Source organism: Mesoplodon mirus (assembly GCF_964341445.2).
Source record: "Mesoplodon mirus genome assembly, chromosome: 7".
Classification (NCBI taxonomy): Eukaryota; Metazoa; Chordata; class Mammalia; order Artiodactyla; family Ziphiidae; genus Mesoplodon; species Mesoplodon mirus.
The window spans coordinates 7,085,648-7,110,219 of NC_138983.1; the positions used below are offsets into that span (position 1 = coordinate 7,085,648).

A 24,572-nucleotide genomic window follows, 5' to 3' on the forward strand; every position below is an offset into this window, starting at 1 on the left:
CACCAAGCAGCACTTTTATCGACTAGGAAACCGTGAAGAGTTCAGCCACCTGGCCTTTGAGGGCAAAGCAGGCCCGAGCCCTTCCCTGCGCAAGGCGGGCGGTCGAAGCCCGGCAGCCCTGGCTTTGCTCCAGACCCGGCTCGGGGTGACATCACCAAACTCCTCGGATCGGAGGAAGGGGGCCCCGAAATCCCCTAAAAACATTGTGAGTAATCGCCGGCCCCGCCCTCCAGGCGGGGCCCAAACTCGGGGACGAGCCGAGCCGCCCCGCCAGCCCCGGGAGCGGCCCGCAAGCGAGCAGCATCTCGGTGCCCCGCGCAGCGCGCACTGGCTCCGGGTCCACAACAGCGCCGGCACGCACGGCCTCCCGGTCCTCCGCGCGGCGCTCACTCGCCCCTGACCCCCGCGAGGGGCGGCGGCGGAGGCGGTGGCGACGACCCAGCGCGCAGGCGCGGTCGGATTCCCGGCAGTGACGCGGAGGCGGGCGCGCGCAGCGCATTTCCGCCTCTGGCGAATGGCTCTGCTGTAGCGCGCGCCGCGGGCCCAGCTGCGACCCCGGCCCCGCCCCCGGGACCCCGGCCATGGACGGTGAGGGCGACCTATGACCCCGCGGGGTGGCGGCGCTGGGGCCGCCGGGACCGCGGCGGGAGCCCCTGCGTCGCCTTCCGACCCTTCCTACGCCGATGGGCGCTGCGCAGGGAGCGGCCGGCCGGATGGTGGCGCGGGGCGGGGCGGGCGTTCGGGGGTCTGACTCAGTTTCCCCTCTGGGTGTGGGGTGTGGGGGGAGCGTTGACTCGGTTTCCCCCCGGGGTCCGGGGGGGCAGTTCCGACTTAGTTTCCTCATTAGGGGGGAATGTATCTGACTCAGTTTCCTCTCGGGATGGGGGGTGAGGGTGCCCTCCCTTGGTTTAACTTATGAAAATAGAAAAGACCCTGACTCAGTTTCCCCTGGTGGAGGGAGGCCCCCATCCCCGGCTTCCCTCAGGAAGCAGGTGGTTCTGGCTCCTTTACCCCTGCCCCTTAGTTTCCCTGCAGGTTCCAGGTGGCAGGCCCCGACTCCGTGTCCCTGGGAAGGGGCCTGGCCCCATCTCCTCGCTGTGGGGAAGCAGGCTTTCCCTGGTGAGGACAGGATGTGGGCTTGTGCTGACCCTTGTTTCCCTCTCCTTTCAGACCTCTTCCCTCTCATCTTCCCCGCGGGTAAGTGGGCCATCCTTTCTCAGTGGGTTGGGACGAGCTCCCCAGGGTCAGGGGCAATGGGGTCAGCCATCTGATGGGGGCTGGCCCGCATGTCCCCCACAGAGCCGGCCCAGGCCTCCGGCCCCTACGTGGAGATCATCGAGCAGCCCAAGCAGCGGGGCATGCGCTTTCGCTACAAGTGTGAGGGCCGCTCAGCAGGCAGTATCCCAGGCGAGAGGAGCACAGATACCACCAAGACCCACCCCACCATCAAGGTCAGCACAGCTCCCAGGTCGGGGACGCAGAGTCAGTATGGGAGGGACTTGCGTTCAGGCCCACACAGTCTGTGTCTGGGAGGTGGGTCTGGAATTTCTGAGCCTCTAGGGTTCTCTCTGTACTTTGGACAGATCAATGGCTACACGGGGCCAGGGACAGTCCGCATCTCCCTGGTGACCAAGGACCCCCCTCACCGGCCTCACCCCCATGAGCTTGTGGGGAAAGACTGCCGGGATGGCTTCTATGAGGCTGAGCTCTGCCCGGACCGCTGCATCCACAGGTGAGCTCGTCATGGGTGGCAGGGGTGGTGGTGAGACAGAAGGCGGAGAGGCGGGGCAGTTGTGTAGCTGTTACAGTGTTACTCCCTTCTGGAGCGGGAGCACAATTCCTCACTCCCTGCTCTGTCCCCAGCGCTGCAAGCAGATTCCTTTGTCTTGAAATTGTCTGTCTCCTCTCTCAAGCGGAGAGGAGCTCCTTGTGAGCTCCATGGAAAAGGAATGGGTCCCTGCTCACCTCTGAACCCCTAACCCCTGTGGCTGGAAGGGCGAGTCCCTCGGTGTCACACCTCTCGTAGCGGGAAAGAAAACCACTGAACCACTGGTCTCCGCTGAAGCTTACATACTAGTTGACAGAGGCAGGCCATAAATAAATGTACAAATAACTAAACAAGATACTGTAAGGGAGTCACCATTTCAGTGATGAAAATAAAGGAGTAATAGTTTGGAAGAAGAGCCCGAGGTGGGGGAGGCAAAGGAGCCGGTCTCATTCCTTGGGCTTGGGAGGTCAGAAGGGCCTCTCGCAGGTAAGACCTAAATGTGGGAAAGCAGAGAAGCACCGAAGGAACACGCCCAGCAGAATGAACAGGTGCAGAAGCCTTTGAAGTGGGAATGAGTTTCATGTGTTTGGAGAAGGGAAAGAAGCCCCTGTGGCAGAGGGTAGGTAGCCGGCAGGGACTGCAGCTGGGGCCAGGTGCCAGGGCACAGGGCCTTGTCAGCCAGAGTAGGGAGTGGCTTTCACGGTGGCATGGTTGGGGACCATTCAAGGGGCTTAAGCACGAAGTGCTCACCTGGCGAGTGGGTGGGGGAGAACGGGCAGAGTGGGCAAGGCAGGAGGGCCCACGCTCTTCTGGAGACAGTGGGACTGATGCCCGGGGGGGCCTCAGCTTCCAGAACCTGGGGATCCAGTGTGTAAAGAAGCGGGACCTGGAGCAGGCCATCAGTCAGCGCATCCAGACCAACAACAACCCCTTCCAAGGTGAGGGCGGCGGCGGCAAAGGCCTGGGCCTGCCTGGAGCACCTCCAGCCTCTGTCGCCCCCTGAGGCCACCTTCCCCTCATCTGTCCCTCGCTGGCCAAGACCCACAGTACAGATGGAATCTTGCTGTTTACCACTGGGGAAAGAGACCCGGAGAAGGGACATAGGGAACATAGCATCCAGGGTCACAGGTGGAGTCAGTGATGGGTCTAGAACCTTCTCTTCCTCCTCTTCTAGGGCTCCTACCATTTCACATGCCCTCAAACAGCCCTCCCAACCCAGAGCTCACCCCTGCACACACACACGTCCCGCTCCATCCCCCGCCCAGGCTCGCCTGACCATCTGTTTTTCTGGCAGTTCCTGTAGAAGAGCAGCGTGGAGACTACGACCTGAATGCTGTCCGGCTCTGCTTCCAGGTGACAGTGCGGGACCCTGCAGGCAGGCCCCTACGCCTGTCGCCTGTCCTCTCTCATCCCATCTTTGACAACCGTGAGTGGCCAGGGAACTGCAGGCAGGGAGGAGGGGTGGACCTATGAGGAGGAAGTGGGGGCGGGCACGGGGGCCTGCAAAAGTTGCTCTGGCTTCGTCCGGTCATCCAGCGTATTCGTCGTCTCCTCTGTGCCCAGCACTGTGCTGGCCAGAGAGACGAGGCAAAGAAGACCCAGAGCTGCCCTCGAGGTGCAGCTTCCAGGCTGGCAGGGAGTCAGATGGGAGACAGGAATTTCCAATATGTGATGAGAGGGTGGTATGCCCAGAACTGTACTGATGACTCCAGGAAATGAACTCCCAAAAATGAGATAATGTTAGAGAGTAATAATTCAATGATGAAAGCTCACAGGAAGTTCACAGACGAATTGGGCCGACACTGATCAACTGCAGTCTTTAATTAAGTAGCCAGCAGGGTGAGTGAAAATAAAAGGCCTTTGGAGCCCCGAGGCCCGGAAACCAGGATGAACCGGGGGGTCAGGAGGGAAGGGTTCATTGCCAGGGTGGGTATGAATGGGCCTTGAAGATTACTTGGGTCAGGTGGAGAAAGAGGAGTTGTGATCCCGTTGGTTCCCATTGGACTGTGAGCTCTGTGAGGGCAGAGATATTTAGGTTTTGTGCGTGGTTATATTCTTCAGGCGTAGAACAGAGCTGGGGACAGAGTAGGTGCTAGTAGATAAATAGTTGCTGAACTGGTTGGGGTGAGGAGCCCGTGGGAATGGTCGGACCTTGGCTGCAGAGGTACAGTCAGCAAGCCCTGGACAGCCTTGGCTCTGGGCTGGGCAGGAGCCTTGCATTTCCTGCAGGTCAGCCCAGCAGACCTCTGGTGGTTCAGGGCTTCCTTCCTTATTCCCACACCCTCAGGCGCCCCCAACACTGCCGAGCTCAAGATCTGCCGAGTGAATCGGAACTCTGGGAGCTGCCTTGGGGGGGATGAGATCTTCCTGCTGTGTGACAAGGTGCAGAAAGGTACATACCCCGGAGGAGGGCCGTGCTCTTTGGATCAGGAGGTGAAGGGCAAGGCTGAGCAGACATGGTGAATGTCAGGGAACTGGTGTAGACACTCCCCCAGCACCTTGGGGACAGTAGGGCGATGTATGTCCAGAGATAAGTAGCAGCAGTTGTAGGGGGCGGCGGGCAGGGTGAGCTGAGCACGGTGACCCACGAAGCCGCTCCATCTCTGGCAGAGGATATCGAGGTGTATTTCACGGGACCAGGCTGGGAGGCCCGAGGCTCCTTTTCACAAGCTGATGTGCACCGGCAAGTGGCCATTGTGTTCCGGACGCCCCCCTACGCGGACCCCAGCCTGCAGGCCCCTGTGCGCGTCTCCATGCAGCTGCGGCGGCCTTCTGATCGGGAGCTCAGCGAGCCCATGGAATTCCAGTACTTGCCAGACACAGGTACCCAGCTGGGGAGGGCTCCAGCCAATGGGAGTGAGGCCAGGCCTGGATGTGGCAGCTGTAGGTGAGGGTCAGAAGCTGGAGTCGGGCGGGGATTTACACAGTAATCAGATTATCTTTCTTGCCTCATTTAATAGTAACGATACCCGAGACTTACCTAGCTCTTACTACAGGCATGGCCCTATTCCAGGCATATCAGCAAATTACCTGATTTTATTCTCTAATGAACCTTTTGAGGTGGGAGTGAGCATCTGACCTGCCTGAGGTCACATACTCAGTGAGTCAGCAGACCCAGACCTCATTTGAACCCAGGCCATCTGGCTCCAGGGTCCTTTTGCCACACCGGATCTCTCTTAGCACTACCGCATAGCCATGGTTTGGTCAAGGCTTTCGGGCATCTGATCAAATAGGAACAGCCAGAGTGATCCTTTATTCAAAGTCCGTCATCCAGGCTTCCCTGGTGGTGCAGCGGTTGAGAGTCCGCCTGCCGATGCAGGGGACACGGGTTCGTACCCCGGTCCAGGAAGATCCCACATGCCGCAGAGCGGCTGGGCCCGTGAGCCATGGCCGCTGAGCCTGCGCGTCCGGAGCCTGTGCTCCGCAACAGGAGAGGCCACAACAGTGAGAGGCCCGCATACCGTAAAAAACAAAAAACAAAAAACAAAGTCCATCATCCAGCCTGAGAGTGTTTCCTGCCCTGGGAACTGTCTAATAGAGTCTAGAAAGCAACCCCCAAAATGGCCATCAGTTCATTCCACAAATAATCACTGAGTGTCCACTTGGTGCCAGGGCCTGTGCCAGGTAATCTGAATACAAAGATGAATAAGACATGTTCCCTGCTCTTTGGAAGCTCAGTCACATGAGGAGGACACATATGCAAAACAGAGCCTTAAGTCACAGAGTAACGTGCGAAATGGAGGTGTGTGCAAAATACCGTGGGAGCTGGAGCCGGCTGCATGGAGGAGTTGGCATTTAAGTTGGAGAAAGACCCAGAAATGCATTTTCTAGGCAGGTGGAGCAGCACCTGGAAGGGCACAGGTGTTGGAGAGTGCACGGCACAGCACGTTTGGGGACAGCTTTGTGGTGGGAGCTGATGTCAGCGGTGAGCAGGCCCCCGGCAGGAGGGCTGGTTTTCTTTGTTTTGGTTTGGTTTTGGCTGTGCCACATGGCATGTGGGATCTTAGTTCCCGACCAGGGATCGAACCCTCGCCCCCTGCAGTGGAGGTGCAGAGTCTTAACCACTGGATCACCAGGGAAGCCCCAGAAGGGCCTTGAAGGTTGGACTCTAGGCATTCATCCACGGTCGCATCCTAAGGCAGTGGGGAGCCACCAAAGGTTTCTGAGCAGAGAAGTGACAAAAGCAGATCTGGAAGCTCGCTTTGGCAGCAGCGTGCAGAGGATCTGAGGTGGGGAGACTCGGGGTGGGGAGGCCATTTTGGAAGATGTTTTGGTCATCCTGGGAGAGAAGGTGCCATATGAACCTTGCAGAGGGAATGCAAAGCGAGACGATCTCACCTACTGCTGGCCTCCTCAGGGACCCTCAGCCCCATGGGCCCTTTGTGTACAGCACACACCAAGCCCAGTCCCCCTCAGGACCTGTGTTCTAGCTGTTGCCTCTGCTTGGAATGCTCGGCCCCCAGATCTTTACGTGATGGGCTCACACCAGTGCTTCCCTGGACACCTCTAAACTAGATTCCTTGATCTTCTGGTGGTGTTACATCACTCTGTGCCTCTCCCTCAGAGCTCCTATCACTTGTATGTGGTTGCGTCTTAGCCCCTCTGTCATTAGGATGTCATCTTTGGGAGCAGGAACCTTGTCTGTTTACTCAGGGCCACATCCCAGTGGCTCAAACGGAGCCTGGCACGCAGTAGGTGCTTGGTAAATGTGTGTCTAGGGGCTGAACGGTAGGGAGTGAGAAAGAGGAAGATGCTGAGGATGTGTCCGAGGTTTGGGGACAGGGCAGAGCAGTAGGGAGGGAACACAGAAGGAGAAAGAACCAGAACCAGGTGTTTGAGGTGAGATGGTGAGGTTGGCTTTGGACTGTTGGAGTCGAGTCCTTTGGGGTTATCCAAGTGCAGCAGAAGTTAGAAAGTTCTGAGAGCTCCAGACTGAACTCTGAAACCATCAGAGAGAAGATTAAGAGTCTGTTGAAGTCTTAAGCTGGTCTGTCGTGCCTGGGCTGCCCCAGAGAGCAGAGGGCACGGTGCCAGGCCTGATCAAGGCTGGAGGGGAACAGGGATGTCAGCTGTGCCCCTGACTTGGGAGTACCCGTGTGGCCTTCAGAGGGCAGATTGAGCTAACAGAGGTGTTCTCACAAAGCCATGGCATTCTTATAATTGTTTTGTCTTGGCAGCATTGGATCTTCGCTGCTGCACGCGGGCTTTCTCTAGTTGCGGCAAGCAGGGGCTACTCTTCACTGCGGTGCACGGGCTTCTCACTGCGGTGGCTTCTCTTGTTGCGGAGCACAGCCTCTAGGCACGCGGGCTTCAGTAGTTGTGGCTCACGGGCTCTAGAGCGCAGGCTCAGTAGTTGTGGCACACGCACTTAGTTGCTCCATGGCATGTGGGATCTTCCTGGACCAGGGATCAAACCCGTGTTCCCTGCATTGGCAGGCGGATTCTTAACCACTGCGCCGCCAGGGAAGTCCCCATTCTTATAATTGTTGAGTGTCACAGAGTCACACAGCTCTTCTCATTGGCTGAGAAGGTTTGGAGAAAGGGTCTTCAGGAAGTTTGTCCCGTCACCTACCTCCCAAGGGTCCTCTGAGAGCTTTGGGGGTCCAGCTGGGGAGAGTAAGACCCGCTTTCCTCCATTACTTTCCCAGATGATCGTCACCGGATTGAGGAGAAACGCAAAAGGACATATGAGACCTTTAAGAGCATCATGAAAAAGAGCCCTTTCAATGGTAAGAGGGGCAGTGGGAGAATTAGAGAGAAGGCAGGGGAAGGGGGACCTTGTGCGCCAAGAACTGACCCAGGCTTTGTCTCACAGGACCCACCGACCACCGGCCTCCGACCCGGCGCATCGCTGTGCCTTCCCGCAGCTCAGCTTCCGTCCCCAAGCCAGGTAAGGATGTCCTTAAGGTTACCCCACCAGAACTACAGGCTCAAATCTGTTCAACGCGTGGTTTAGACCCATTCTGGGAGGGAGACGAGCAGCCAGTCTCAGCAGCAGACATCTGAAGGCTGCTCTGTTGGGCTTCTGTTTCTCAGGGCCTGAGGCCTAGTTGCCTGTGTCACAGCCATCAGGGAAGTGGTGAAAATGCAGATTCCTGGGCCCCTAACAGACCTGTGGAATCAGAGGTTCTGGAGGTGTGGCCCAGGAACCAGCAACCTCTTGGGGATGAGAACCCCTATGCCAGTTAAACCCCACGTTGGAGACCTTCAGATACAGAAGTTTCAAAAATGCACAGTCTCTGCCCTCAGCTCTCCATTGAAGTGGGGCAACAAAAAAAATCACCTCTAAAGCAGCAAAACAGCAAACTGAATGTGCTGCTGTGTGACTCAAAGAAGAATGACGACCCCCTGCTTACTGGGTGTTGCTTGGGCCCAGGCCCGCTTAGGGCTTGGTCTTTCAGCTGTAAGATGAGGTTTCGCCAGCTCTGAAAGCGTCCCTTCTTCTGAAAGGCTGTGAGAGTTTTGTGGGCTAGGGTAGACAGGGAAGGCTCCAAGGAGTTGAGGCTGGAACTGGACCTTACAGGCGAGGTCAGATTGGATTAAGAGGAGGGTGCTAGGGTGCTGGCCGTGACGCCACAGGGAAGGACAGATCCTAAGCAGTCTTGACAGCAGCTGGGGTCCAGGGGCTGGGGTGGGCCTCTGAGGCTTTCTCTGACCCCTGCCTCTCTGTTTCTCCTTCCAGCTCCCCAGCCCTATCCCTTTACACCATCTCTCAGCACCATCAACTTTGAGGAGTTCTCCCCCATGGTCTTTCCTTCTGGGCAGATCCCAAGCCAGACCTCGGCCTTGGCACCGGCCCCTGCCCTAGTCCTGGCCCAGGCCCCAGCCCCTGCCCCAGCCATGGCATCAGCCCTGGCCCAGGCCCCAGCCCCTGGCCCAGTCCTAGCCCCAGGCCTTGCTCAGGCTGTGACCCCACCTGCCCCCAAGACCAACCCGGCTGGGGAAGGGACACTGACAGAGGCCCTGCTGCAGCTGCAGTTTGATGCTGATGAAGACCTGGGGGCCCTGCTTGGCAATAACACAGATCCAGCCGTGTTCACAGACCTGGCATCCGTCGACAACTCTGAGTTTCAGCAGCTGCTGAACCAGGGTGTACCCATGGCCCCCCATACAGCTGAGCCCATGCTGATGGAGTACCCTGAGGCTATAACTCGTCTGGTGACAGGGTCCCAGAGGCCCCCTGACCCAGCTCCCACTCCCCTGGGAGCCTCTGGCCTCAGCAACGGCCTCCTCTCAGGGGATGAAGACTTCTCCTCCATTGCGGACATGGACTTCTCAGCCCTTCTGAGTCAGATCAGCTCCTAAAGGGCGGGGACCTGCCCTGCCCTGCCCAGAGCACTGGGTTGCAAGGGATGGAAGCCCTCCCAAAGCAAGCACTTACGGATTCTGGGGGGCGGGGGGGTGTTCTCCAGCTGCCCCCTACTTCTTTGGGTGATGTCTTTTTATTCTTGGGGGATGCATTTTATTCTTCTATTGGCAGTATCTATCTCTCTCTTTTTGGAGGTGCTTAAGCAGAAGCATTAACTTCTCTGGAAAGGGGAGAGCTGGGAAAACTCAAACTCTTCCTTCCCTTATCCTGATATTCAGCTCCAGTCTCTATAGGGAATTCTGGGGTCCCTCAACCCCACCCTCCAGCTTCTAGTACTCTCCTAGAGAGAGGGATAGGCTGGAGCTGTGGCCTTTGAGGCCACAAAGCCTTATTAGCAAGTGTCTTCCTCAAATCATGGGTTCATTTACACCTTGAGCCAAAATAATGCCCCTGTTAGCAGCCCCTGTGTGGTGCTGGAGTTCTATGTGCCTAACCACCGGCATGTGAGGAGCTGGCCTTCCTGCCCTGCAGAGGGCTCTGCCAGCTCTTTCCTTGCTGGGCTGTGGTTGAAGGGAACTGGTGGGATAGCACTGGTCTTCTCCAGGATCCAGGGAGGTTCTCTCTGAGACTGCTCTGTTCCCCCTTTTCTCAAGTGCCTTAGCAGTAGGGCGAGTTGTTAGGAGGGTCAGGGGGAGAGCAGGCTGGCTGCTCTCCAGTCAAAAGGGTCCGTTTTTAGTGAACAAAGCGTTTAGACTATTGCTTTTTCTACTCTGAACTAATAAATTCATTGCCAAGCTGGCCAGAGATTTGCCTTCTTTCAGCAAACAGCACGCTCTTTGCTGGTCATTTCAGGCTGGACGTTGGTGATACAGAGTTGGATGAATACATTGCCGTCCGGGAGCCTGCAGTCCGAAGATGCCTGTGGAAACTCCTAGATACCAGCTGGTGGATGAAAGCAGTCCGCTAAGGGGGTGGGAATGGGTGGAGGTCCCAGCCTAGTGAGAGCCCGGTAGGGCCCAGTAGCTGTGGGGATGGAGCATTTTCAGGAAGGGTTTCAGAGGCCACACTAGCTTCAGGTCTTACATCAACAGAGGAGGGTGGGTTTCGCAGAGGGACTAGCCAGCGTTTGTAGGTGAGCGGGGTAAGAGAGACGATGTTGAAAGGTTCGATGGGGCCAGTCTGTGAAAGATCAAGAACGCGGGGCTAAGAGGTTTGGATTTCATCCCTTAAATGGATGCGGCAGTGTTTGCATCTGTTGGGGAAGGGGAGGTGCCAGGTAAAGGTCTATGCTTTGACACCCTGCCCTGGGAGCACCGAGGAAATCTTAAATCCGAAGCCGCCGTTCCAGCACCGCGCGCGCCCAGGAGTCCTGAATAAAAACAAATCGACTTCCAGAGGGACTAGAACTGGACGTACTTCCGGCTTGGCCCGACGCACGCGCAGTAAAGCAGGGTCGCCAGAGGCTGTGGGCCGCTAGGGCCCGCCGTCGCTAGTGCGCATGCGCACGGATAGCAGTCTACAACAGGGGCGGCAGGTAATGCGCTTCAGGAAAACCCGTTCTGAGGCCGGTGGCGTCGCAGGGTTTTGCGGGAGGGTGAAGGCAGGAGCAACCGAGTTTCAGTGGGACGTGCTGCAAATCTAGCGAGTCTCCTGGGAATACAGTGGGCCCAGGGTGCAGACTCCGATGGACGGTGTCCATGAGGGAAGACGCCAGCTGGCGGTGGAATGTTGGCGAACCGGAAAGCATCGAGCGAATCGTGCTTCGCTCCAGGCTCTTGGTCGGGGGGCAGGGTCTGAAGCAGGTGGGCCACGCTGGGGCCAGGCCAAGCTGTACTTACGCGCGAGGGGCGGAACCCGAGCGTGGTGGCCAGGTCAGGACCCCGGCGAACCTGCCGGGGGTGCTTGGGGAGATGGGGCTTGATGGAGCAACGGCGCTGTAAATGGGGCGAGGGCGAACGCCAGGAGGGACCTGGCGGGGTGAGAAAGCTAACCAGAGGAAACTGATGGCAGAGCTGCCCGCAGTGTGGCCAACCTGAGGCCCAGAGGGGAATGAGCGAGCCCAGGTCCTCCAACCCAGGCTGTGCCTCGCTCTTCTTGTCTTTCCCAGTGTCCTGAAGTGACATCCCGTGACCCCCAGAAGCCCTCTCACGGTCCTTCCCACACTCCCTGCGTGACCTCATCATGCTCATGGCTCACCAGTCCCAAATCCTTGTCTCCAGCCCACACTTCTCTCTCCAGCGCGCCAGCACACTGGACATCTCACACTGACATCCCTCAGGCCTCTCAAACTCTCCGTGTTCCAAAGAACCCCGGCCAGCCCCAGCCTGCCCTTCCCCCTCCCCATCTCAGCCATGGCCTTACCATCCTCCAGGGGCTCCAGCCAGAAACCTGGCCACCACCGTCGATTCTGCATCTTCTCCCCTAGCAACTCGAATCCACCTCCTCACTGGGTCCTGGCAAATGTGCCCAGTTCTCCCCATCTCCACTGCTGTCACCTAGTTTCAGCCACCAGCTCTTCCACTGGGGCTGCTACTACAGCCTCCTCCCTGGCCTTGCCTTCCCTGTGGCCGAAGGGCTCTGACGCCCAAATCGCATCACCCTCCCTTTGAACATCTATCACACCAGAGCCTTCCACCCTGCACTGTGAGGGCTCCTCACTACAGTCCACCAGGTGAAAGCTGGGACACAGTGTTGGGAACTGCTAGTCCAGGAGCTCTAGTGCACCCACTCACAGCCCTTTCTGATTCAGCTCCAGCCTCCTTGACCCTGCGTCCCTACATAGGCTGACTCCAGTCCAACAGGCCCCCCAGACTGGTCCTACCCAGGATCCCTTTGCCTTCTCTACCTGGTGAACAGGACATTGAGCCTTTATTTTTACATTTTGGCCACACCTTGTGGCACGTGGGACCTTAGTTCCCCGACCAGGGATCGAATGTCCCAACATTGAGCCTTTAAAACTCAGCCCCAGGACTTCACTGGTGGTCCAGTGGTTAAAACTCCATGCTCCCAATGCAGGGGGCCTGGGTTCGATCCCTGGTCAGGGAACTAGATCCTGCATGCCGCAACCAAAGATCCCACACACCACAATGAAGATCCTGCATGCCTCAACGAAGACCCAGGGCAGACAAATAAATAAAACACAAAAAAACAAAAGAACCCTCAGCCCTCACATTACCTCCTCCATGAAGCTTGAGCCCCTGAAGCTCTGTTTCTCAGAGCCAAGCTCATCCTGCCAAAGCCCGAGTTTATGGGCCCCAGGGCCTGAGTCTCAGCAGGGCTGAACTAGGCATGTGATGCTGGGCAAGTCAGTGCCCTGTCTGGGCCTCAGATCCAGAAAACAGTTTAGACACAATTCAAGTTTGGACCTACTGATGCCACTCACAGGAAAGGGCCCAGCCTGCTGAGGAACAAGGGGTCATGGGCTGGTGAGGAGAGAAGTGGGCCAAGGGCTGATTTCCTCTGGGACATGGAAACATCTCCCAGGCAACCAAGGCAGAGAAGCTACTACCTCTGGAATTGGGGCCTGCCAGATCTGGCCAGGTGACTGAGGGAGTGCCAGGCTTGGGGGCTCAGTGTCTACAGAGAGGAGAGCGGGGCCTGTACTGGGGACAGGGCCTTTAAAGAGGGCATGGGCAGGCGCCCCTTGGCCCCTAAGCACCTTTCCTCTCCTGTGCAGAGGGGCTCTGCCTCTGATCTCAGCCCCGCAGGTCTGGTTCTAGGGCAGGGGCCTGGCTCCAACGATTAAGCAGAATAGGTACAGGGTGTGGCCACCTGCTTCCCAACAGACCAAATCAATGTTTGTGGGACAGAAGCCAAGGGTTGCCTCGCCTCAGAGAACCCCTCAGTTTGTGCCAACCCAACCCTGAGCCACCGTCCCGGGAGCTTGGCCGGGGCCTGTGGGGGCAAAGCCCCTTCCCCCATCACGTCATGAACACCTGTGTGGACACAAATAACGGTGGCTTCTTTATTCCCTGAAGTCCCCTTTTCTCCACAGAATATTTACAAACGGGGATGGGGTCGAGGGGCAACTTCGCCACCAAAATGCCACCAAATAATGGGCCGGGGAGCGGGGGCAGTGCTAAGATGCGCCTCGCGCAGGGAGAGTCCCTGAGCAGGGCCTGGTATGGCCCAGGTGCCCCAAGCGAGCGACCCGGGCAGTTCCAGCAGGGCCGCAGCCAGGCTGAGGCTGGACCCGATGGCTTCAGGCCAGGTCGCCGGCGGGGGAGCCCAGCCGCTGGGAGGCCAGGAGCAGGCGGGTGGCCGCGCTCTCCGACTCGGCCTGCAGGCGCCGGTTGTTGTGCCGCAGGCTCCGCACCTCCTCCTCCAGGGCCGCCCTGTCTGCCTTCTCCTGCGGGGAGGTGGGGCGAGGCGGGAGTCAGCGTGGCCAGCCCCTGGCCCCTCTCCTGGGGCAGCCCTGGGACTCCCCACGACCCGCAGCCACCGTGTCACCTTCTGCAGGTCATCCTGCAGCTTCCTGAGCATGGACTCCAGGTGAGAGACCTTCTCAGACAGGCTCCCGGGTTCTGGCCTGAGGACATGGGATTCAGGACTCAGTGAGACCAGGGCAGGGGGCGGCACCATGGGCTGGTTCCCAGACCCACCCGCCTGAGAGGGGCCCAACCCCTGTCTTCTGACTTGGGTGTACATGACAGCAGAGCCCTGGGACAGAGCTTCACTCCAATGGGTGGGCACGAACACTGGGCACGGGGTAAAGGGGTAGATCGGGTGGGAGGCTTACTCAGCGTCAGGTTTTGGAGCTCCCTTGGCATCTCTGCTCTCTGGGATGGGCGGACCTGTGAGGACAGAGGGACCGTCTGGGCAGGGAGGTAAAGGGAGAAAGCCCCACCCTGGCTCCGCCCGCAGCGCCCTGGTGGCCTCACCCTCCCGGGAGAGCGACTCCAGGATGGTGTTGCAGGTAGAGGCGATCTCTGAGATGGACTGCCACTCGTCTTCCAGGGTCTCGCTGCCCGCCTCTGACATGACTGTGGGCACCGGAGCTGGGCTCAGCTAGGGAAGCACAGGCCAGGCCTCCTCCTGCCCCGCTCCTAGGCCCCCACCTTGCTCCAGACTCACTTTTGCTGATGGAGTTCCTCAGAGACAAGGTTCGTGGCAAGAAGGAGGCCCTCAGTTCTGGGGCTGGGTCACCCCTGTCCTCACTGCCACTGGGTCTGCCTGGCCCGTCCTGGGGGGCAGAAGTGGGTATAGATGCAGTGACGCCCACCATCACCACGGTGCCCACCCCTGCTCGCTGGGCTCCAGAGCGTTGCTTCCGCTCACCTGGGTGGGGGGTGTCTCTCTGCCAGCACTGGGGGCTGCCGGCTTGGCCGTGGTGGCAAGGAGGAGGTCCGGGGTGGTGTTGGGCAGGACTGGGGCCTCGTCGGACAGAGAGCTGGGGAGAGCAGGGACGGCTCAGCACTGGAAGCTGCCCCCACCTGTGGACCCTGCTTGCAGAGGCCTTCCCGTCCAGCATCATGGGCTAGAGGAGAGGGAAGGCCGAGAGGGCGCACCTGCAGGGTGATGGAGGGTTCTGGCTGTGCAGGAACTCGGTCCTCTCCTCGGCCAGGTCCCCGGGCCCTGGAGGACCACCGCCATCGTTCAGGCACACTTGCAGCAGCTGCTTTGTGGTGGGCAGTAGGGCCACTGCTGGGGCCTCATCCTGCACCGGCTCGGGAGCCCCCCGCCGGCTGGGCTCCTGCAGAGACAGCATGTACAGCTCCGAAAAGCTCCTGGGGGGAGGAAGGAGTAGGTCAGGCAGGAACACCAGCATCAGCAGCCCCACTCCCAGCTGTGCCCGAGGCTCGCTTCCAGGAGGAGAGCTCGCCAAACTCTCTGACAACACTGAAAAACATTTGCCTGGCTACTGGCCATCTGTCCAGACCTCGGTTCAAATCGCAGTGCTGCCCTTGTGAATCCTAAGCAAATCACGCTGAATGTCAGTTTCTCCATCTGTGAAATGGGGATAATAGTACTGATCTCCTAGTTTGCTGTGAGGATTTAATAACGTGGGGAAACCACTTAGCATAGAGATCCAAAAAGTACTGCCTGGGGGCAAATGCAGCCTCTGCCTTTGTTTTTTCTTTTTTAGCAGATGTGCCTGTTTTTGTACTACTGAAAGCTAAGATTGGCTTTTACAGTCTTAAACAGTTGAAAGAAATAAAAAGAATATTTTATGACATGTGAAAGCCACATAAAATTCACATTTCAGGGTCCATAAATAGTTTTTCGTGGCACGAGGCCATACTCATCATTTAAATGTCATCTCTGGATGCTTTTGTGCTACCGTGACAGAGCCCAGTGGCTGCAGCAGAGACCAGATAGCCCAGAAAACCTGAAATATTTACTATCTGGCTCTTTACAGAAAAAGCCTGCATATCCCTGGTTTAATGCAGTAAGTAACCAATAGTGTATGGGGGGGGGGCTATGAGAAATACAGCGGGGCTGCTCTTGGATCTTTTGGGCGGTGAAGACGCGAGCTTAATAGTCTTCATTCTACCCATAAGGATAGTGCAGTTCAGAGAGAGATTAAGAGACGCGAGATTCTCTCAGGAAGGAAAGGCCTCCACGCGAGATTCCTGTTGCTAATGGCCACACGGGAGGCGCGGGCTAGGCGGTGGCCAGCTGCCCGGTCCTCCCACCTCCCTGCGTCCCGACGTCCTGACCTGCGGGGCCGGCCGCTCTCGTCGGGGGTCAGGACGGTGACGCAGACCTTGGGCGCCGAGCGCAGCAGCTGGGCAGCGGCCTCGGGGCCGAGACTGGGCAGCGTCTGGCCGCACACGCGCAGCAGGCGCGCCCCGGGCCGCAGCCCCGTCGTCTCCGCGAATGTGAAGCGCTCCACGTGCGTGACGAAGCCCTCGGCGTCCACCTCGAAGCCCAGGCGGCCTTGGCCGTCGCGGGGCAGCGCCAGCTCGCGGGTCTCGCAGCCGCGGCTCACCAGCTGGGGCGGGGCGGGACGTGAGCGGGGCTGCCGGAGGAGGGGCCGCCCCAGCGCCAGCCCCGGGGACCGTCCCAGGTCACATGGGCCCTTCCACACCCCCGAGGAGGGCATTAGCCACCCACCCCGCAAAAGAGGGCCTGGGGACCCCCAGTTCCAGCCCTGCCAGGCTCCCGGTGTGCCCCGACTTCCCCTTTCGCAGGAGAGGCGGCGGGAACGAGGGGTTCCAAAGCAGGCTCCTTCCCCGCCGCGCGCGCGAGCAGGGACCTTGCACCCCAACCTTACTCCCGCGCCTCACCTGCAGGCGCGTCACGACCTCGCCAACGGCTTGGCCGGGGGGACCGTCGAACCGCAGCATGATCGCCTCCCCGCGGCCGTGGTACAGGTCGAGCTGCTGCTCGGAGAAGGTCCAGGCCAGCACGTCGCGACAGGCGCAGTTAAAGAGTACGCGGCCGTCGCGCGGCGCCACCAGCACCAGCGCCTCGGCCGAGATGCCCAGCAGGCATGGCACCTCTGCGCCGTCAGGGCCGCCCGCCTCGGCTCCGGTCGCGCCCCGCGCCCCGGGCGCCGCGCGTACGCCCCACACCAGCGCCCCTGCCGCCTGCAGCTCAGCGCCCGGGCCCCGGGGGGACGCCCGCCGCCTCCCGCCCAGGGAAGGCAGGCCGAAGCGGGACGCCGAGTCCAGCGACGTGGTGGTCACTTCGTTGGTGGCCAGGTCCTGCAGATACTGCTGGCGCGTGCGCGTGGCCATGGCATGGAACTGGCGTGCATGGCCCGCCGCCTGCTCGCCATTGAGCGCCTTGGCCAACAGGAGGGCCCGGAAGTCGGCGTTGGCCGCAAAGGGACCTCCGCCAGGGGGCAGAGCTGGCCCGAAGGCCGGGGTGTCCTGGGTGCGGCTCACAGCCACCCTATGGGGAAGGAGGCGGTAGTCAGGGGCACAGGGAGGGCCCAGGAAGACCTACCCTTGGCGGAACTGGAACCCCGGGCGCCCACCTGTAGGAGGTGTGCGGGGTGCAGGGCGCGTGGGCCCGCACGACTAGGAATACGTGCTGGAAGTGCGAGCGTATGGTGGTGGGGCAGAAGGGCTTGCTGCCGGGTTCCTGGAACACGATGGTCACAATGTTGTTGCCAATGTGGCGCTTCCGCAGGAGCTGAGGGTCAGGAGGTGGGGGTGTGAGTGACCTAAGCGCCTGGGCACCGGTGATTCCCCCACCTGCCCCTGGTGAAGGCCTGGGGTGTTTGTGTTTGGGGAGGGACACTAGCCTGGAGAGTAGTTTGGGGTCAGCAGAGTTCAGACCAAGGTTCAAACACTGCCACCCACAAAGCACCCCTCCATGGTTCCCGGAAGCCCACAGCCAGCCCCCATGCCCAGGGCCCCCTCACACCTGCTGCTGGTTATTGGGGGTGTAAGGCAGCATCGTGGACACGTGGAACATGATCTCATGGTCCTGGTACGTGGTGTAGAGGGAGTGCGTGCCCGTGGAATCCGCTGTGGCCAGGAAATTGGGGACACCAAGGGAGAGCAAGGGAAATCTGGATGGCTTGAACCTGCCATCCTGCTTGCAGTCTGGAGCCTCGGTACCCCCAGCCAGCAGGTGGACAACCCCTTTCCGCCACCAGCCAAGGTCCAGGCCATGAGCTCCAAGGGCCTCAGCCTTGGCTGCTCCCCTTCCCCTCCCCCCACAGGATCCAGCCTCCAGCCTGGGATTGGGATGGGGGGATGCTGAGATAGAATGAAGACAGAAATGAGAAATGGCCTGCTAACAGGGAGTCGGGGGCGGATGTCCCAGGAGAAGACAGATGTTGGCCCAGGCACCAGCATGCGTGGAGCAGCTGAGAGAGTGGAAGGCAGGCAGGAGGTGCTGGATAAAAACACCTTCCAGGGGCCTTGGGACCTTTCCAACCAGGGAGGCAGGGTCTGGGCTGGTGGAATATGTGTGTTTGATGGAGAGGGTGGTGCCCACAAACCCCCTTGGCCCAGCTCAGGCAGTAGGGCACCGGGGCCTTGGGGCATAGTCCCAGCCCCTCCTCCCAGCCATGGCTTGGCCTTTGCAGCCCTGGACCCACGTCCTCAGCCTACCCAAGGAACTCTCCAACCCCCGCCCCAGACCCAGGACAAGATGGGATAGAAAAGTGAGCAGGCAGCTGGTTTTCACCAAGGCAGCCTGCCCCTCAGCATGGGCCTGCCCCCACCCCGGGACCCCTGGGCCTCACTTTTGGTGTCCAGCTGGGCCCTGTAGCTCTCAAAGCCTTTGAGCCGCACCACGTCACCCAGCAGGGTGAGGAACTGCATGAAGGATGGTCCTGCATCCTGGTTGTTATACATCTCCTCCTCCGAGCCCTGGCCTGCCCGGCAGTACAGGATGCCCACCTTGCGCTGGAAGCTCAGCTGCGGGGGAGGGCACAGGCAAAAGGCACAGGCCTCAGTCGCCCAGCAGCACCCCTGGGCCTTGGGGAATGCACCGGGACACTGGCCTGGGGGCAGAACTGCCTCCGTGTGTGGCCTGAGCGCTGCCCTCTCTAAGCCACTTCTGTGTCCTCACTTATCAAGTGAGTTCTGTCTCTCCTGCTCCCAGCGCTCAGGAGGGCAGAGGAGATCAAGGTGAGAAGGGACTGGGAGGGGGCTGGTTGTCAAATGACCATAGAGGACGTGATTCACGGAAAGGGCCCTGCACGGAGTGCGCTCCATCCCAATTAATGTCCACATTGTCATCCTCCTCATCTCAAGGCCAGCCTGTCCTCCCCTCCCTCAAATGCCCGGCACCCTGGGCCCAGCCTCTGGAGGCCTGGCGCCCTGCACCACCTCTGCTTACTCTCTGCTCCCGGCTCCTTTGCATTTGGGGTTAACTGCGCACACAGCTCAGGGCGCCCTGCCACCATGCAAACAAGCCCGGGGCCCCTCCAGCTCTGGCCTCCCGTCTTCACGCTAAGCACGTCTACACCCACAGTCCCCACTTTCATTTCATCCCTCCTCACACTACAGCCCCACGTCCACCCCAGCTCCTAAACCCCAAGCCCCTCTTACGGCCACGGGCACGGCCTCATCCTGACACCCGCTCACCTTAGTTGGCACTTGGGACAACCGGAACTTCACTCTGCCTGAGATCCCAGGGACCTCACCCTCTCATGTCTGGGCCTCTTCTCCACCCACGCTCTTCACCTTCAGTGGCCACAGCAGCCATCTCCATGGAATGACACCCCCAACTCTGCCTCCAGCCCAGACCCCTCTCCCGAGCTCCAGCTGCCCAGATGTCCTTCCAGCCCCTGGCACCTCACCTCCTCACTATGATTCCCCCCTCCCACTCGTCCTCCAGGGTCCCTGCCCCCAAAAACTACCACTCCCAGCGGCCGAGAAGCAGGGCAATCTCACAACACCCCCACCGTTTCAGCCGGCCACGAAGGCTATCCACTCTGTCCCTGGACTGTCACCTCCTGTTCACCTCTGCCATCGTCACCACCATGTCTGGCTGGGATGACTGCGATAGCCTTCAGCCTGGCCTCCAGTCTAGCTCCCACACTGCAGCCAGGGGGCTGCTCAAGCTCTCAGATCTTCCACAGCTCCACGGTGCCCTCAGGACCAAAGGCCAGCCTTTCCCACCCCTTCCCCCCAAGCCCTACTCCAGTCACGCTGAACTGCCCACAGGACCCTGACGTGACAGTTTTTAGTCTCTAAGCTTCACCTAAGTTGTTCCTTCTGTCCAGAAAATGCCTGCTCTTCCTGGTTTGGGCTCCTGCACTTCCTCCGTGACGCTGGACCAAGGAAGGGCTGTCAGCCCTACCCTGGTGCCCCACAGAGCCCTCAACATTGCCCTGTCCCTGTTATCCTGCTCCATCATTATCCATGATTCTCTGCGGTCTCTGTCCCACACCTGTCTGTGAGCTACTCAAGGACAGCATCTGGTCTAGACAGGTCTCCAGCATCCAGTCTGAGGCCTGGTACCAAAGTATGAGGAAATGTTTGTTGAATGACTAACAGACTGAATGACAGAGGAGAATCAGGGCCAATAGGCAGCTTTCAGCACAGGGTAGGGAAGGACCTTCAGCGGGCTTGAGTGGTCCCACAGTGGAAGGGGGAGCCCCAGGAAGGAGTGAGCACCCCAGACTGGCAGGGGACCAAACAGGGCGTTGCAGGGCAAACTGACAGGGAAGGAGAGGGACTTGCAGGAAGAGGGGGTGGCAGTCAGATCAGCGCTCCTCAGCTGAACTGCACATAGGAATTACTTTGGGATCTTCTTAAAGTGAGGGCTCTGAGATTCAGTAGGTCTGGGGTGGAGCCCGAGAATCTGCATTTCTAACAAGCTCCCAGATGATACGGACGTTGCTGGTCTACAGACCTTACTTTGAGAGGCAAGGCTCCAGATGACCTCTGATGCCCTCCTTTTGAAAAGGCAGCTCTCCTGGGGTCCCCGTCCAGCCCAGGATCAGGGTCAAGGCTAGGTGGCTAGGAGCTGGGCAGGCTGGGTTCAGACCAGGTCTAGCTGTAGGGCAGGGGTGTCCCACCCACTTACCACTTGCTCGTCCAGCGTAAGCAGCGTGCGGGGCACCTTCGGTGAAGCTGAGCCCAGGCGCAGGCAGGTCGGGCTAAGCCGCGATGCCACGTGCTCTAGAAGCTTCCTCGGGGACAGGCCTCTCGGGGGCCCTGGCGGCAGCGCGTCCTCCGAGATGGTGCCGCGGAGGGTCCGGAGCTAAGGAGGGGATGTAGGGGCACTCAGGATACATGCAGGCCGTTCAGAAAGCAATCCATGGTCTGATTCCCATGACCTCGGCCCACCTGCGTGGTCCGCACGATGATGCGGTAGCTGTGCAGAGTGCCCCCTCCGCTGCTCTCCTTCTCCTCCCGCCGCAGGCTCACTGCCACCGGGCCCAGCACCTCGTCCAGTCCGAAGAAGTTCTGGTGTTCTGGGGGAAGCGGGCGGTGGATGACCGGCTCCGCCCCCTGAGCAGTCCCACCCTCGCTCGACCACGTCCACCACAAAGTCCCCGCTCCCACCACAACACTAGCTCAGATCCTAGATTAAGTCCAGTCCCCTCGTCAGCCCTGCCCACGTTCTACCAACCCAGATCCTGACTCCTGTCGGCACCTATACACTTGGCCCTAGGCCTCACCCCTTCTGCAGCCTCACCGATGATATATCTTGCCCCAGACCCAGGTGGGCCATGCCTGCCTGCTCCAAAGCCTAGATCCTGCATGGCCTTGCCCACCATGCCCATATTCTTCCCCAGGATGTCTGGGGCCCTCCCTTGTGGGCACTGATGAGAAAAAGGTTCCCGGGTGCAGGGGTTCAGTTTTCACCTCACAGAAATGTCCATAGGAAATCTCTCCCCAGCCGGGAAGGGCAAAAGGATGAACCAGATGGGGGCAGCGGAGAGTGCCTGGCTGGGTGGAGGCTGGGCTTGGTCTTAGGGAGGTGGTTAAAGCTGGGCAGCCTCGGCCCAGAGACAGAGCCTGACCCTTCACGTGGCCAGGGACTTGACAGGGAAAGGACAGATCACCACAGGTGACAGGGGCCTTGACCCCTCCCCAGCGGCCCTCCCCTCACCTTTGCCGTAGAAGTACTTGCGGTAGTAGCCAGCGCCCAGGTCTGCATGCTCCAGGCTGTAGGCCGAGGTTCGGTTCTGTGGCTCCTCCAGGACGGACACGGCCGCGTTGGGCAGTGAGGGGGGCATAGGTGGAGACACCAGTCCACCCAGTCCCAGCTCGCCCTCACCCCCGAGCTCACTCACGAAGCCAGGCGCCTCAAGCAGCAGGTCGGAGCCGGCAGTCTGGTCCTGAGCCGAGGCGGGGGTCCCAGAGCCCGCCTCTGCGTGGCCCCCCGTCCCCCGGGGCCTCGGAGCCCAGTCAAAGAGCAGGCTTTGCACGTCATAGTGGGCGAACCAGCGGGGCTCGGGCACGGGCGGGAACTCGGGCTCTGGCTCCTCGACCGGCAGCCCCAGCAGCGCCAGCGGGTCGGAGAAGACGCGGGCGGGGGGCGCAGCGGGGCGGCCAGTCTCCTCGTGGCTGTGGGCGCGGGCGCGAGGGCTGGCCGGTGTCGGGGGCCGGGCCTCGCCCGCATCGCTGCCGCTGCGCAGGAGCGGGCCACGGGCTGGCCTGGGCTCGAAGGTGTGTGGCGTCAGCGGGGGCCGCGCCGGCTGGCGCAGCTTGCGGGCGAAGAGGTCATCGGTGGGCGCAGGGGCCAGGCCCCGCCGAGGACTCCCCACGCCGCCGGCCCACATGGGCGTGCCTCGGACCTGGGGACTTGGCTCTCCGGGTGCCGGGCCGCATTGGCAGGCACGGGTGGTTGGTGCCCAGCCGGCAGGCCAGTTCCTGCCCTGAGGGAGGAGGGGTCTGCTCAGAGGAGCCTGGGGAGAAAACAGGAACCCGGGCCCCCAGCCTGGTCCACCATGCGGGTTGACTTCCGGCCCCCTCCACGACCATCAAAGCCGCTTCCGCTTTCCTGGCCACTTCCTCGTCTGCCTAGGGCTGAGGTTTCCAGCCCCCTCCTCCAGCTTAGTGCTGGGCAGGGCTGTCAGGGCCTTGGCCCTGAGGGTTTTGGAGCCTGGGCGGCCCTGGGGCTGCCAGGGCTCCCCAGTCCCCACTCACACACCTTGGCTTTGGTCTGGGCCCAGAGTGAGGGTCCCCACCAAGACCTGGCCCAACCGGACAGATGATTTGTCTCCGCTCGGACGGGAAACCCATGGGGCCACTGGTGTCTGGGTCCTGTCCACTTGACAAAGGGAGGACGTCCTGTCCCCAGAGACCTTCCTCCCTGCTCCTCCCACTTCCTCCAGGATCCCAGAGGAGCTGAGCACCCAGAGGCTGGGTCTCAATGCCCTGGCCCTCACGGCCTCAGTACCGCAAGGACACAGGGGTTCCCAGGGGGCACTGGCAGGGCAGCAGGAACAGAAAGAGGACTTCCTTCAGCACGGGAAGTGGCCCCAACTCTGGGCCCAGCCCCCTGCCCGGCCCCACATCCTGAGGAAGGTGCTGGAGTCACATCAGCTCAGTCATGGGACCTAAGTCAACCTAACCTGAAGGACAGGCCCGGGCCCACCCTCTTGCAGGCCTCTGTAGCCATACCTGGGGGTACGGGAGAGAGTCATGCTGACCAGGCCCCTTTGCTGGAACTGGGACCCGTGGGGACTTCTGCCTACCTGGCCTCACTGATGCTGAGAGTCTGAACCCCATATGACAAACTGAGGTCCAGATAAGGGGATGCTCTTGACTGAAGCAATTCCGTTATCAGCTAGGATTTGAACCTGGGTCTGCCAATCTCCAGGGCCTAAACAGTGTTGTACCTCCCCACTCCTAACACTGCATGAGTAGGTGTGGGGCAGGTGGGGGGTTGGGCTAAGGCTCGAGGTCTCACAGGATGTAAGAGTGAGACACCCAAGGCCCCAGGGACCTGCTTAAGTGCGGAAATGTGTCGAGACCAGGGGCAGGTGCAAAGGGTGGTATGAGAACGTGAGGGGGAGTCACCCTCAGGTGAACCCAGGATGGAGTGCGTGGCTGGGACAGGGACGTGGGTGACCCACTAGGGCTGCAGGCACCTGCTGGTGAGTCTTTGTGCATCATCCAGTGACACCGTGTAGGGCTGGGCCAGGAGGGGACGGAGGCAGAGGCTCTGCACCCCTCAGCAAAGCTCCAGGACCAAGTAAGGCTCAGAGTGCCTCCTCCCTTGGTTTCTCCTAGGACAAGTTCGTGACACTGACCCTGAGTCTCTGTTCTCTCACCTCTAAAATGGGGTTAACCATCCCTGTCCCCTCCCAACACTGCTGGAAGACTGAAAGGAAGGTGAAGCGAGCGAAGCTGGCCTTGTGTTAAGTGTGTGGTGTCAGATGCAGGCCCTGGCTCCATGTGCCAAGCTCCAGGGCCTCGGCTGTGGTGTGTGAAGTGTGTGTGATGGGGGTGACAGGGGACATGAGGGAGGGGGTCTCTGCAGACCCCTGCTCCGTGTGGGTTGAGCTCTGTGTATCTGTGCGTGCACAGCCCATGGGCTGCCTCTTGCTCTGGCCCAGTGCCGGGCTCTGGCCTGCCTTGGGGGATGTTCTTGGGCTCTGCCCCCCACCCGGCAGCTTCACACAGGGTCCATTGAGGCCGGGACATTCCTCACAGCCTGTGTCACTGGGGAGGAGGGGGCCGGCCCGCTCCCACAGATCCGGAAGGCCTGGCTGCCCCAGGAGGAGGCGCTGGACGCTTCCCAGCACATCTGGAGGTCATGACCCCGTTTCTGCTGCCAGGGGGCGCGACAGATGTTTCCTCCCAGGCCAGGCCCGCGACCAGGGGGCGGTGTGCAAAGGCTGGGCTGGAGGCCGCCCAGGGAGAAGGGGAGCCCCAGAATAGGGGGAGCACACAGCCGACAGGCAGAAGGGCAGTCGCCAGTGCCGCTGAGAGGAGTCGGGAGGCACCGCATCCGCTCACCCGCACACCGGGAGGGCCAGGCCGTCCCGCAAAGGAGGTAGGGGGCAGCACCGGCCAGAGGCAGGGGACTGGACGTGCTGACTTGAGATTGGAGCCCAACGGGAGGTTGGGAGCGTGCAGACGGCGAACGCGGCGAGGACCCCCCTCCCACCCACACACCACCCGG

At 60.4% G+C, this 24,572-nt stretch overlaps 2 protein-coding genes across 4 annotated transcripts; one reads left to right on the top strand and one right to left on the bottom strand.

Moving 5' to 3' along the window:
• Positions 1–258: 258 nt before the first annotated feature.
• Positions 259–9,876, top strand: RELA (RELA proto-oncogene, NF-kB subunit; the record flags this gene model as incomplete). 3 transcript variants are annotated; one of them, XM_082626416.1, is made up of 11 exons in its annotated part: positions 259–588; positions 1,171–1,197; positions 1,300–1,451; positions 1,584–1,732; positions 2,615–2,706; positions 3,063–3,194; positions 4,056–4,160; positions 4,379–4,591; positions 7,417–7,497; positions 7,584–7,658; positions 8,451–9,876. In XM_082626416.1, the coding sequence occupies 11 exons, from the start codon at positions 582–584 to the stop codon at positions 9,071–9,073; spliced, it is 1,656 nt and encodes a 551-aa protein (XP_082482542.1). In that variant the 3' UTR covers positions 9,074–9,876. The 3 variants fall into 3 exon arrangements, with proteins under 3 accessions (XP_082482542.1, XP_082482541.1, XP_082482543.1); XM_082626415.1 differs by lacking the exon at positions 259–588 and adding an exon at positions 617–716; XM_082626417.1 differs by lacking the exons at positions 259–588; positions 1,171–1,197; positions 1,300–1,451; positions 2,615–2,706 and having other exon boundaries at positions 1,687–1,732.
• A 3,141-nt stretch (positions 9,877–13,017) lies between these two features.
• SIPA1 (signal-induced proliferation-associated 1) lies at positions 13,018–22,258 on the bottom strand. The gene is made up of 15 exons (XM_082628426.1): positions 21,549–22,258; positions 20,780–20,907; positions 20,517–20,693; positions 18,223–18,397; positions 17,394–17,497; positions 17,002–17,159; positions 16,307–16,916; positions 15,737–16,011; positions 14,585–14,803; positions 14,355–14,466; positions 14,151–14,259; positions 13,958–14,059; positions 13,816–13,870; positions 13,527–13,605; positions 13,018–13,425 (listed from the first exon to the last, which is right to left on the bottom strand). The coding sequence occupies exons 1-15, from the start codon at positions 22,219–22,221 to the stop codon at positions 13,279–13,281; spliced, it is 3,123 nt and encodes a 1,040-aa protein (XP_082484552.1). The 5' UTR covers positions 22,222–22,258; the 3' UTR covers positions 13,018–13,278.
• Positions 22,259–24,572: the final 2,314 nt, after the last annotated feature.